General features: G+C 39.6%; 2 protein-coding genes across 5 annotated transcripts; one reads left to right on the forward strand and one right to left on the reverse strand.

Annotated features, from left to right (window-relative positions):
- Positions 1–2,330: 2,330 nt before the first annotated feature.
- Positions 2,331–5,476, reverse strand: lyrm1 (LYR motif containing 1). Of its 2 annotated transcripts, none has more exons than XM_046377169.1 (5): positions 5,341–5,476; positions 3,592–3,773; positions 3,416–3,476; positions 2,998–3,029; positions 2,331–2,891 (listed from the first exon to the last, which is right to left on the reverse strand). In XM_046377169.1, exons 2-5 carry the CDS (start codon positions 3,748–3,750, stop codon positions 2,778–2,780), a joined length of 366 nt encoding a protein of 121 aa, XP_046233125.1. In that variant the 5' UTR covers positions 3,751–3,773; positions 5,341–5,476; the 3' UTR covers positions 2,331–2,777. The 2 variants fall into 2 exon arrangements, with proteins under 2 accessions (XP_046233125.1, XP_046233124.1); XM_046377168.1 differs by lacking the exon at positions 5,341–5,476 and adding an exon at positions 4,561–4,761.
- dcun1d3 (defective in cullin neddylation 1 domain containing 3) lies at positions 5,028–12,755 on the forward strand. Of its 3 annotated transcripts, XM_046377166.1 has the most exons (6): positions 5,044–5,413; positions 6,136–6,288; positions 6,530–6,612; positions 7,502–7,552; positions 7,723–8,273; positions 10,832–12,755. In XM_046377166.1, the coding sequence occupies exons 5-6, from the start codon at positions 7,834–7,836 to the stop codon at positions 11,373–11,375; spliced, it is 984 nt and encodes a 327-aa protein (XP_046233122.1). In that variant the 5' UTR covers positions 5,044–5,413; positions 6,136–6,288; positions 6,530–6,612; positions 7,502–7,552; positions 7,723–7,833; the 3' UTR covers positions 11,376–12,755. The 3 variants fall into 3 exon arrangements, with proteins under 3 accessions (XP_046233121.1, XP_046233122.1, XP_046233123.1); XM_046377165.1 differs by lacking the exon at positions 6,136–6,288 and having other exon boundaries at positions 5,028–5,413; XM_046377167.1 differs by lacking the exons at positions 5,044–5,413; positions 6,136–6,288 and adding an exon at positions 5,483–5,622.
- Positions 12,756–12,818: the final 63 nt, after the last annotated feature.

A 12,818-nucleotide genomic window follows, 5' to 3' on the forward strand; every position in this document is an offset into this window, starting at 1 on the left:
GTTTGCCTATTCTCACTCATGGTACACTCGACTTAACCCGACTTGTTAAGGGGAGATTCTGGAGATAATCTTTACATTATATCTGAAGCTGCATTTAATCATTTTAAGACGTTTTGGCGAATTCAACTTGAAAGAATACATTCATTTTGTCCAGATGCTTGTAGTTATCGGAGAAACACATGACCTAGTGAGTTTATTTAGTCAGTCAGGGTGTCAGTCCATCAATCAATCACCCAGAAAGTAGAGCTGATGTCAAGAATTACTCGTGACAGTCTGTCTTCATACTGGTTTATAGGTCTACTTATTTTAGCTTGTTCTGATGTTGCTGCAGGCTCGCCTTCTCACTGTCTCCGCATCTGACGCCTTGTCATTCAGGAGATTGCAGTCTCCCTTGGGTATGTCTTTACAAACCTTATTTTTTCACTCATACTGTAGCACCGTGTAGGATCTGTACCCAGCAGTGTGGGGACATAATACACTCTGTGTAGGACGTGTTTAAACCGAGAACATTTCATTCTTAGCGGGACACTGTTCATTTCTGAAGACACCACAGCCCAGACGCCTGAGGCTGGAGTCAGTGTGTGTCAGCCACCGGACTGACGTCACCCATTAAAACATTCACTGTGTGTCTCTGACTGTGTGTCCACTGGGCTCCATCATGTGGCTGCGTGCAGGCCGATGTGCTGCTGGAGGACAAGGAAAATGACCTCAAAAAGTCCTGGAAAAGAGGAGACTCTGCTTGTCAAGGTGGCAGTGTGTGAAACTGAAATGTTCTGATAAAGTCTACATTATGAGCTCCAGGGTGTTATGGCTCAGCGATATACAGCACTGTATCAACAATACCTAACTATGAATGTGTGCCCCTCTGAGGTTATCAGAAGTCGTGTTTGCTGATCCACATTTTTGATTTTCCACTCTCTGCTAGAAAGTGGAGCAGAAGATAAAATATACTTTAGTCCCCAGCTACAGAGGGCTTTTCAAGTACATCTGGGCCATAGCCAAGTCGCTGAAATGAATCGCGTTATTCACGTAGAGGCCTATCATTCATACAAGCTGAGTTAACCATATAATCAAGTTACTGTGTAAAACATCAAAGTTTTCATACTCTTTTATTGATTCAGGCGACCAATTTGGGGAACACATTAAATATCAAGAATGTGTATTTTGTATTTTAGTCTTGTGAATAAAATGTAATGTTTTTTTCTTTTATTTACTACATTTTCAGTAGTATTATTTGGTTGCCTAAGATTAATTGAAATATTGGAAGATTTTGCAGTTTTTAGAGCAGGAAGGAACATTTTCACCAACATTCACTGTACATTCAGTGCACTTACAAACTATGTATATGGTTGAGTCAGTCCCAGTTTGTAATAAAAGTGCGACTACTTGCTGTAATAAAAAACAAAACTGAGATCATGCAAAATGCAGTTTAATGTTGGAAATTAGATGGTTCGAATGATATAGGACACTTGTAATCTGAAAACACTCAAAATTCAACATCATGTCAGTGTCATTCATATTACATGTCTGAGAAATGTGGAGCTCCTTTATTTGCTCAAGTAGTGTGTGTGTTTACAAAAAAAAAAAAGCTGTATCTTCAAAAAAATACTACATTATCAGAACGACCAAATGTTCAAATGGGAAATGTTAAGGATTGTAAGTGTGGGATGTTTCTCCAATGACAAAATAGTGTTTACTTTTTAAATATATTTATATTTTTTTTATCATTTTAAACACATATATTTTGCTGTTTTTGCCTGTTGCCTCCTCAGAACCCACTGAGGCAGACATCTTTTTATAAGCAAAAATATGGAAAACACAAAATGACACGCCTTTTACAAGAACATGTTGGATTGATCAGAAACTGAAGATTCAGTTTCAAGTGTTTTCCCCTTTTCCTTTTAAAACAGACAGTTAAATAGATTTTATATCATACTGCTCTTTAAATCAAAATACATGTTAAAGACTTATTTTTATCTCACATTTTAATATATTTCATCCGCTTCTTATCACAAAGTTTACACATTTTTTCATGAATGCATGTGGATGGATGTGTACTGTTGCGTAAAAGGCTTTGTGTGTTTTGGTTCCCTGATGTCTCTTACCCGGTACTTCCTCTTTAGTTTTTCAGAACATAATAGGAAGTACACCATGCGTATCCACTACAGTAGCTGGGGATCTTACATAAGTGAAAAATGACTTCCTCTGTGCTGTTGCCAACGATTCTAGAGTTTTTTTCTATGTGTAAAAGCCAAAGAATGGGTCCAATATGAGGGGTGTGGTTTCTCAAACGGTACAAGCTGGAAAAGAGAACATTCCACATTTATTACTACAACACAAGGCATGTTTATTAGCACTTTAATTACTTGCTAATAACATCTCTGAAATTAATGTGTACTTACATTCTAACACAACAAACACCAGCGTTTATCTCTACGAGATTCCATTTGATGTCAAGAAAGTGTGTTTATTACAACAGTTTTTACACAGAAAAATAAATAAAAACTACCACTCGATCTTATTACAGGTTAGTCCACGGTGACGAACACCTTGAGCTGAAGAGAAGCTGACACTCCAGCTATAGTTTGAACTCATGTATATGCAGTTTGCGGTGGAAAAAAAATATGATGAAAAAATGGCTTCTTCCTGAATGACGGGTGTTCAAGCATCTTTGAGTGGTACATAACAACACAGCCCATGGGACCAGCTTGTGACTGCACTCTAGTTTCCTCTCCTTGGTAACTTGAACTGTTGGCAAAGAGCAAGGATATCAAGCGTCAGGTCTCGTCTTGTGACTGTAAGTAAATTGGCTTGGCCTGCTTCCTCAGGCGCTGCTGTGCTCGCAGCTTCCTGCCTTTCTGAGTCGCCAGTCCCAGTGGTGGTAAATAGGTCTGTGGAAATATTCAGAGAACAAATTAACTGAAATAAATTTGTCAACAACACAATAACCCACATGGACAGAAAATCTAACACGTCTAAAATGTGCTTATTACTTACAGCCCTTGGATAAGGGTTCCTGTAATGCAGACCTGTGAAAGTAAAATGGTACTTGAAATTATATAAAAACTACAAAAGCAGTGGCTACAAAATAGCACTCTTCCAAAGCCAGTCCTGCATAGTCCTACACAGAGTTTGGATAATTTTTGTGTGTGTGGTATATATTTCTGTCAAAAACATAACAAAACATTAAGTCAATGTTTACTCATCTGCTTACTCATGCAGAAACACTAACAGTCATTGAGCTGAACTTCCTCCGTCCCTCAGAGACAAATAATACTGCAGTAAATAATACTGCAATACTGTAGCTATCACACTGGTTGATGTGTTGTCTTTACTGTGGTCCTCACTCAAGCAGGATATGGCTTATTCAAGACTTATGGAAGGAAGCTTTCATAAGGCATCTCTCCACTCTTACCTATTTCTATCCTTGCTTCACATTCTTCTATACACCTCTTTATTGATTCTTGGTCTGTGAGCTGAGGAGGAGGCAGAAGAAAAGATTACGGTAGTCATAGAAAGTGCTTTAAAACTTTTTTTTTTTGTTTGTTTTTGTTTTTTTTACTTCCAAGAGGAGTGTATTGTTGTTCACACCTGCTGGTTCTGCCTGAACAGAGTGCGCGCCTCCTGAAGTATGTACTTTCTCTCAGTATCTGTGTCACTTATAAGCCCACTCTGTGCATGCCAGTTTCGGGCGATGCGAAACACCCGCATATACAGTGACAACACCGCCCTGCGAGTGGAGGCCGTCATCGGGGCTTGAAAATAGCAGTCACCTTCACAATAGAAAACAGTAATGATATTACAAGCCCTGTTCATAATGATTTCTCAATGCATAATGCTCACTCCCTTCTTATAAACAAAAGGCTAAGGACATTAATGACTACACTGTCCTCTCAGTTAAATCTACTCAATCACCTTGTTAATTTATCTGTCTGTTCTTAAGAACACTTAAACAAAACTTTATTTCAATGTCTGTGCACCATATGAGCAAACAAAATACAACAAAATTACAGAGGAATACTTAATCATGCAAAAACTTACTTTGAAGTTGTATTTTAGCTGTGTAAATTTCTGAATAAATGTAACAAACAAACAAGACAAGACCAGTGACGTGGTGAACCTGGGACATTTGAGCAAGGTGCTCATTTTGACAGGTTTATGTAGCCTTTTGTAGTGTTCCCATCATTCAACACTAGATGTCACTAAAAACAAGACAAAACTGCTTTTCAAACATAGCCATAAGTAGCTGTTACATGACTGACTGTGAGGTATTAATCTGGTGTTCTAATGAAAGGAGGTCTTACAGTAAGAATACTCTGAGCACATTTAAATAAATTCTTGTTTCCCGAACAAAAAAACATGAGGCCATACTTCGGCACCACTTGTCAACATGTAGTCAGTTATCCTTGAACGTTCCCCTGACAGCCCTAATCACATACCTACTTGTTAGAGAACGGGGATTAAATTTCATAGCCACGCGTTACATTCACGTTAAGCCTATACTAGCGTTATCGTTCATTGTGTTTCACAATTTGTGCAATATTACAAAATATGACCCACCGACTGTCTCTGGTGAAGAGGCTTGTTCGACAGTAGGACAGCAGAAACACATTTGTCGCCTGATGATGACGTTTTTGGCTTCTAGCTTCCAACGCGAAAGGAAGAAGCACACGAATTTAAACGAGTGTTTCTACTTTTTCATTGTTTTTAAAGTTGGAGGTGTTTTACCTATTTCAAGTGGAAGCAACGTCTATACAATTCAATACTTATAGATCCAGTTTATGCCGTTTCAGATGGGTTCTGAAGGGTTTGAGACATTTTCTAGCGTTCAATTCCAGTCACTTAGGGGCGTCTGTAAAATGTCATAAAAAACATATTCTTCGGTAATTGGTTTTATAGAAACGTATCCATCTGGGTGCCGTGTAGTATTCACGAGCACTTTCCTTTGTTAGAATGAAACGATTTACTGTTCGGTTGCCAACGCTGAGGTGAAGATCAGCTGTTGGTTGCTTGTACGCAAAGAGGAAGTGATGCAGGAAAATGTCCACAATGTAGCTACACTCAATGACTGAAAGGGGGAAGCACAAAGAAATAGGTTGCTTTAGTCCGAGAGGGTCTTTTAACTCACTCCAAAGAGCGAACATAATTTAAAATTCATTCAAAAGCCAGTGTTGGTCGCTAGGTTTTTACTTGCTTCTTTTTAAAAGGCGGGATATATTTTAGTATTGATGTGGAAGTTTTTGTCAGCTGCCAGCTAACTAGTTAGCTAGCAATCTGAGTTAACGCGACGAGTTTACCTCAGTTCATTTCTGGTCGTATACGCCGCCTTGGACAACTTACCAACTACTTGATTTGTTCTGGCATTCCTGAAGTGATGTACATACAGTTCCACACAATTGAATTTTCAAAAATGGTAAGTTTGTTCCCGTGGGTAATTGTGGTATTTCTCGGTGTCTTAATCGAAAGACCTAGCTTAGCCGATAGCTAACTTTTAGTAAACCGAGCTGATGCTAGCTAGCTATGGCGACGTCGTCAGGGCCAGGCAGTTTAAAGATAAATGGCCCGGTGGCGTTGATGACTTTTAAATAGATAACGGCTTCATAAGGAGTACTATCTGAATGAGTGAGTGACTAAAATTGTCAGATGTAAATTGTTATCAAATCACTGTTTACATGACATTTTGACTGTTGTGCGCTGTTAAGCTTACTTGATCCTGTTCCCAATCAACATAACTTGGTAAAAAAAAAAAATAACGTCAGTGCCAGCTAACGTTAGTTAAGGTCAGCTTTCTAACTTTACTGAAACTGTGCTTTGACAACACAGTTGCAACTATCACGCATTTGTCTTCTGGCCCAACTTTGTTAAATGACAGTGTTAGGATCAGTAATCTATCTTCGATAAACTATTTGCTTGGAACTGAAGTGTTCGGCTAATCTAGCATGCTAGCGTATTTAGGTTGATGATTAAAAATTCTAACAAACAAGTAGGCCTTCAGACGTCCATCAGATGTTTATTCGATTAGGTGAAGTTGGCCAGAATGGACCAGTGAGAAATTTGCCTCAACATGCCCAGGGCAATGATCACTACAGTCGATTTGCTCCGATGCTGACTACTCATGCTCTCTATTAATCTTAGACCAAGAGCCGCCGTGGCTTGACAAGATAAGATATCACCACTCAAAGTGAAAGTTGATTTCAGAAGTAACTGGAAGTTGTGGATTTGACAACAGAGCTCATGAAACAAAGCGTTGGTCTGGCTTTGTGAGAGGTTTGCCACTGGAAACCTAATGTGAGAGATTTTCAGCCACAGTAATGTAAAGGCTTTTCCACTCTGTACAATATATTTTAAGTGTGAACGGTTGTAGTTTGTAGTTATATAAATCAGTGATTGATTAATTTTGCAATAAAGCTAACAGTTTTATTGTTCTCAAATGACATATTTAAGCATGCTGACAAAAATAGTCCTGCAGGTTGGGGTATGATGAGCTATCGCTTTCTGCTTATGATGACAGGATAATGTGTCTTTTCAGCATTGCGGATCTCAAGGTCATAGTGATGGGGCAGCATAGAAAGACACTGTGATCTGTGGCCAATGCCATCTGAGGGACTGTCTGTAAGTAATTTCCCATTCAGCTGCTTGATTAGTTATCAATCACTTGATCAGCTCATATGTATGTGTAAACATAAAAGTGAATGATTAAAAGCATAAATATACACAATCTGGATTTCCAACAAATAGGGAATTTCTGTAAAACAAACAAGACAGAAAGCAGTCATTTGCAAATGAATTATTTACTGACAAGTGTTCCTGAGCCCATGTAGTAATACCTCTTATACAGTCATGCATTTCACAGAGTGGTGAACATTGCCTCAGCCTTGCTTTTGAACAACTGAGCTTTTCGAAGGTGCCCCTCTCATACCCACTCATGATACTGTCACCTGTTATTAATGAACCTGTTTACCTATTCACAACTTTCCCAGTCTTTTGTTGCCCCTGTCCCAACTACTTGAGACATGTTGCTTGCATTAAATTCAAAATAAGCATGTGTAAAAGCTGATAGGATTGATGAAGTAAAATATCAAATGTATTGTCTTTGTTTTTAATTGATTATGTGTCAGAACGGATTAGCAAATTATCGCATTGTCTTTTACTGATACTTTACACAGCACTGCAACTTTTTCAAACTTGGGTTGTACAAATGAAATTAGACCACTTTCTGTTTTTCTTAATCTCAAAGAGGAAAGTGCTTTACATTGAATTTTTGCTGCCTAAGTTTGGAAATAATCATATTAGTCCATGTTGCAAGTGCCGTTACTGCTTGGATGTAGTCACCGACTATTGCAGAACCTGGTAAAATGTCTCATTGTGTCTAATTTTACCTCAGTTGTTCTCACTGTTGTCACCAGTTATGTTTTTCCCTAATTTCTTTTGTAGAGGTTTCTGTAATCTGCATTGTATGTGCACATACAGACTATTGTTTTCTCTGCTCCTCACTTTTTAGGTTTTTTAAATCTGGCAGTGCAAGACCTGGATCGTGGCAGCTTTGGCATAGGTAGCTTAACTTCTTGATCTAAATGTTTAAAAATCTCCATAGTTTGATTTTTTTTTTTTAATAATAGCCAGTTAAATGTGGATCTTGACTTTTTGATTGTGAACAAGACTGACTCAGTCTAGAGCTGCACTCTATGGCAATTATCATTTTTGAATTGTTCATCACCTCAGGCCTGAGGGTATGTTGAGACGTCTCGCCAGTCCAGAGCAGAGGCGTCTCGGTGGTTCGGACGGGGACTGAAGGTGAGGAGGAAAGACAGACAAGGGACCAGGGAGGAAGACATGGGCCAGTGTGTCACCAAGTGTAAGAATCCTACGTCCTCACTCGGTAGTAAGAGTGGAGACAAGGAGAGCGGCCCCAAGTCCCACCACAAGAAAGGATGCAGTGCTGGTGGGGGCCACAAAGAAGAGCCTAGTGCCCCATGTAGCAAAGTCACCAATGAGCTGTCAAATGGCACCAAGGCCCCTGAGGTTACCGTAGAGACACCCGTCATCCCGGCAGTATTAGGGGAACCACGCAAGGACGAGCGTTTGGATGGGGACGGACTGTCATTGATACGTATTGATGAGCTGTTCTGCTGCTACAAGGATGAACACGAAGATGCCATCTTGGAGGAAGGCATGGAGAGGTTCTGTAATGACCTGTGTGTGGACCCAGCAGAGTTTCGTGTGCTTGTTCTTGCCTGGAAGTTTCAAGCAGCTACCATGTGCAAGTTTACACGGTAAGGTGGAGTTTGGTGAAATTGAACATGTTGTTGGTATTTGTTGATCAGGATCAAATAGCATAACTACTGCACAGTAATCTGCTACAAAAAGTTATCCGAGATAACAAAAACCATAGTTTCTTTCATGCCTGCCCTTGATTTAATTACCACATGTGATCCTGTTTTAAAGTATCTTTAGACACTCGTGGATACGACTGCAACTAATGATTATTTTATCAGTCAGTTTGAGAGTTATTTTCATGAATAATCCATGAATCATTTAGTCCATAAAATGAAAAAACAACAGTGAAAAAAATGTTTCTTAGTGTATCCTTGTGGCCCAGTGGTTAAGATGCATACCCCATGAATGTAGTGTCTCCGGGTAGATTCCTTTGTTGCATCTCCCACACGTCTCACTCCTCATGTTTCCTGTTTTTTCCCTCACTGCCATACTCACCCCCGTCCCTCTAAATCTTCAACATTACATTGTGTAAAAAGACCTAAAATCAGTCTTTCTCTTCTCTGTAACATGATGTCAGCTATGTTATCTGAAGTGAAAATACTTGGGAATTCTCCAAGTTATTCTATGGGATCAAGGCCAATCAAGGCATTTTTGATCACTGGTTGCATAAATCCCGGTCCATGTCAGACCCTTTGTTTATTGTAACACCACTTAGTCTGTGCACACCAGCTACAAAAACTCCTCAGTGTGCTGAAAGTCACTTTGTGTCTCATTTCAGTGACATTTTACAGCTGTACCACGCCTCCAACATGTTGCTTTTGGCTAAAAAACTGCAATTGAACTTGAGTATCTTGTTCCTGCTGGGGATTAAGAAAGGCAGTCCAAATCTTCCTGCCTGAAAGTTCCCCAGTGACACTACATAACAATATGTGCAAATGTGAAAGAATTAGCCAGAAACACATCTCCAAAGTAGATTGGCTTGACTCTTTTTGATCTAGGCAGTGTAAACTCCTTTCATGTTAATAGAACAGATTATTTGCACACCTCTGCATGACCAGCACTGTGTCCAGCTGCAGGTCAGTGATAATGTCACCTCTATTCTTCAGCAGGTGCTTTGCTCCAGGCTGCTGGTGTTAGTGCCAACAAATAATCCAAAAATTAAACATCGGGACTCTTATGTTTTGGGTGATTTTTGAAATTCAAAGAAACTTAGATGACTGTAAAATTAGCCGATTATCATTACGTTTGAGCCACATAGACACTTGAAATTAATCAACAACACACTCCCTTGTCAAATTGAGAGTTGACCCTATCTGCTAGAGATGAATGAAGATACAAGATAAGTTTATTTGTCACACTCACAATCATACATGATACAATGTGCAGTGAAATTCTTTATGTCCCTGCTACCAAAAAATAGGTAAGTTAAAATTAAGTATTGTAAAATAGAAACCTTATTAAAATAATAAATTTTAAAATGTGAAAATGTGCTGTATTTACATGTACAGTATTTACATCTAATACACGAATACACCATAATCTGTATCAGTATTTGTGTTTGAAATGGGTAGGGCTTAAATTGGTTGTAAAGTGGTTGTAGCTAACTGGACATTAGAAGTGTGGATATTGATGTGGGTTGATCAGAAGTTGTTATATTTATTCTTTATTAGAAAACTATTCAGAGAAGATTCTCAGAATTGAGCTTCAGATCAGTGTTTTTGTTCACAAGAATAAGAGAACTATTTACAAGTTACAGCCTTCATCACAAGTACAAATATTTACACTTTTTACTTGTATCATGCTGGTAAAAACCCATTACCACTACCACAGCACTCGCTCAACCCTGCTATCTTTTTAGATTGTTAATTCCCTGACACTGCTAACCAAAATATCATGCACCACTAATAACTAGCTTCAGGTCTGATAACTGCGCCACTAGCCGCAGAAGCACAGTCTCCTGCTTAGACTGTCTGACCTTCTTGTCTTTCACTGTGCAGGTCCATCCATCCTGTCTCAAACACTCGAAGTTCAGCAGCTCAACTGAACACACCTGCGCTCATGCATATATTCACATACACACAGTTTCCCACTGTCAGGTAGGGCGCACACCGGAAATGGATCCTGCTGTGCACTCCCACTCGGCAGTTAGTTGGAGATGAATAGGGCTGCCTGCTGGCCAGGTCTCATGTCACTGCTCCCTCTCTCTGATTTTTAACTCAGCACTTTTCTGTCCAGAGGCTTTGGACAACACAACACCCCGGGTACCAACATGTTTCATTGTCATCTAATGCTTACTGAAGCTATTTATATTACATTACACTTTGAAAGCCTATTATGTTGTTTATTGCCTGGACTGAGGCCCGCAACACTGAAGTGAAATAATGTTTGTCGCTGTTGCACTGAACAGTTTTCAGTATGTATTTTTTAAATTTAATTAATTAATTCAATCAGAAAGGACCATTTTAGCTCTCAGTAACTTCACGTATTAGTTGGCTCTGATGATGTTAATTTAATTCTGTTGAAAAATATGCTGTTTGCTTCTGGTCTTTGTCATCCTCAATGGAACAATGCAGTATTATTCTGATGTTGGTACCTGTTTACTTTGTGTCACTAGGAAGGAGTTTGTTGAGGGCTGTAAGGCCATCCAAGCAGACAGCCTCGAGGGTATCTGCTCACGTTTCCCCTGCATGCTGTTGGATGCCCAAGGCGAAGAAAACTTCAAGGACTTGTACCGCTTCACCTTCCAGTTTGGCCTGGATGCAGAGGAGGGCCAGCGTTCACTTCAGCGTGAAATCGCCATTGCCCTGTGGCGCCTGGTTTTTACCCAGGACACACCTGCAATCCTGGAGCACTGGCTAGACTTCCTGGCGGAGAACCCCTCAGGTATTCGGGGCATCTCAAGGGACACATGGAACATGTTCCTCAACTTCACCCAGGCTATTGGGCCTGACCTGAGCAACTACAGCGAGGACGAGGCCTGGCCCAGCCTCTTCGACACCTTTGTAGAGTGGGAGTTGGAGCGCAGGAAAAAAGAGGAGGAAAAGGCACTGACGGCAAAAGAGGAAGAGGGGAGATGTACTGAGACAGAGTGTTCTACCACCACAGATAGACTTGAAACAGAGGGAAGCCGTGGCTCACAGACATGGGGGGGCCACTGACCAGGAAACAAGAAATATTTGTAAGGAAGGGAAGGATATGACCTATGTGTGAACTGTACATCTGTGAATCATTGGATGAATATTAGTATTACCATTACAGCTGTTCATTTTGCTTTCCTTTTCTGTTGGGGTGGGATTCCTGCTTTGCAACCTTGTTTTTTGGTTTCTGAAAGGGCTCTAAGAAACATTATGTTTTAAGCACTTCTATTTAAGTTATTGTTTTACCTTTGTCTCCTCCCATAAGTGTTTAGTAATTGGACATGTGATCAATTTTAACCCACACTTTGTACCGTAACCCAGCTTATATAACTCAGTAAAGGTTTGGTTTTAAACACAGGCTACAGAAAGCCATAACATTTCCCCACAACTATCGTACAAGACATTTAATTTTGGCCCAGTAACACTACGTTTTGCACAAGGAAACAGTTAATAATGAAGAAGGGAAATTTGGGCCGTGTGTCTACAAATAATTACTTAATACCAAAACGTGAGATTTACCATAGGGTTGAGGGTGAATGGAATCATCTTTATTGGACTAATCTAGTTAGATTGTATGCTTTTATCTTGCAGTGCTGTGAGAATTAATTGGTTGCACTTGTACTGCCTTTGCAACTGTTTGCCAGCAGTTCCATGGTAAACAGTAATGGATTACAGTTCTGTCACAAGGGATTTTTATTTTTAAAAATGATACAAAGCTATAATAGCCACTTAAAATCCAGGTTTTCATGTTAACAGACCCACCCTCTCCTGTGTTGAGTGTTTTTTTTTTTTTTTTTGAGTGCAACTAGTGCAGCAAGCAGCTTAGCTTGTGTAAGCAGCTGGCTGTGCTCCCCATTCACCTCTAGCATGTACCATTTTGATGTCCACCTATTTTCAAGAAGCGGTTAAGTGTATACAACACAATGATGCTGGCTTTTCTCAGATTTCTCATATCTAATTTTAGAAAGTCTGTAACACAACAAATTGGCTAATGCTAGGTCTTCGTCATTTCTTGACAGATGATGCAAAACTTGTGCACACCTCACAAATGTTGACTGCTGCTGGTGATGGTTGTTGTAATGGATTGCACAATGCTTAGTTGCTATACCTGCAATGCTTTGCAGAGAGATTGATGTCATCCACATTATTTCCATTTTAAATCTTTTTCAAACTGTAGATTGATCTCAAGTATAGCCTAGGGTGTTTTGGGATGAGTGAATGGGTGTTAACTAGACATTCTGGCTAATCAAGAGTCTGATATGGGTCCAGTGTGGTAAGAGGGTGGCCATAACCTGAGCTATTTGGTTTACATCATCTACAATGGTTTTATTTCAGACCCCTTTGTCCTTTTTTATATAAAATGTATTGATTTATAATAAATAAAAACAGTGTTGAACTTTTGACTGTTGACTATGGAAATATGTGTGAGATTACTAGGAAGGTCGTTTTTCTTTGTCACATTGT

The sequence above is a fragment of the Scatophagus argus genome, chromosome 21 (assembly GCF_020382885.2).
Source record: "Scatophagus argus isolate fScaArg1 chromosome 21, fScaArg1.pri, whole genome shotgun sequence".
Classification (NCBI taxonomy): Eukaryota; Metazoa; Chordata; class Actinopteri; family Scatophagidae; genus Scatophagus; species Scatophagus argus.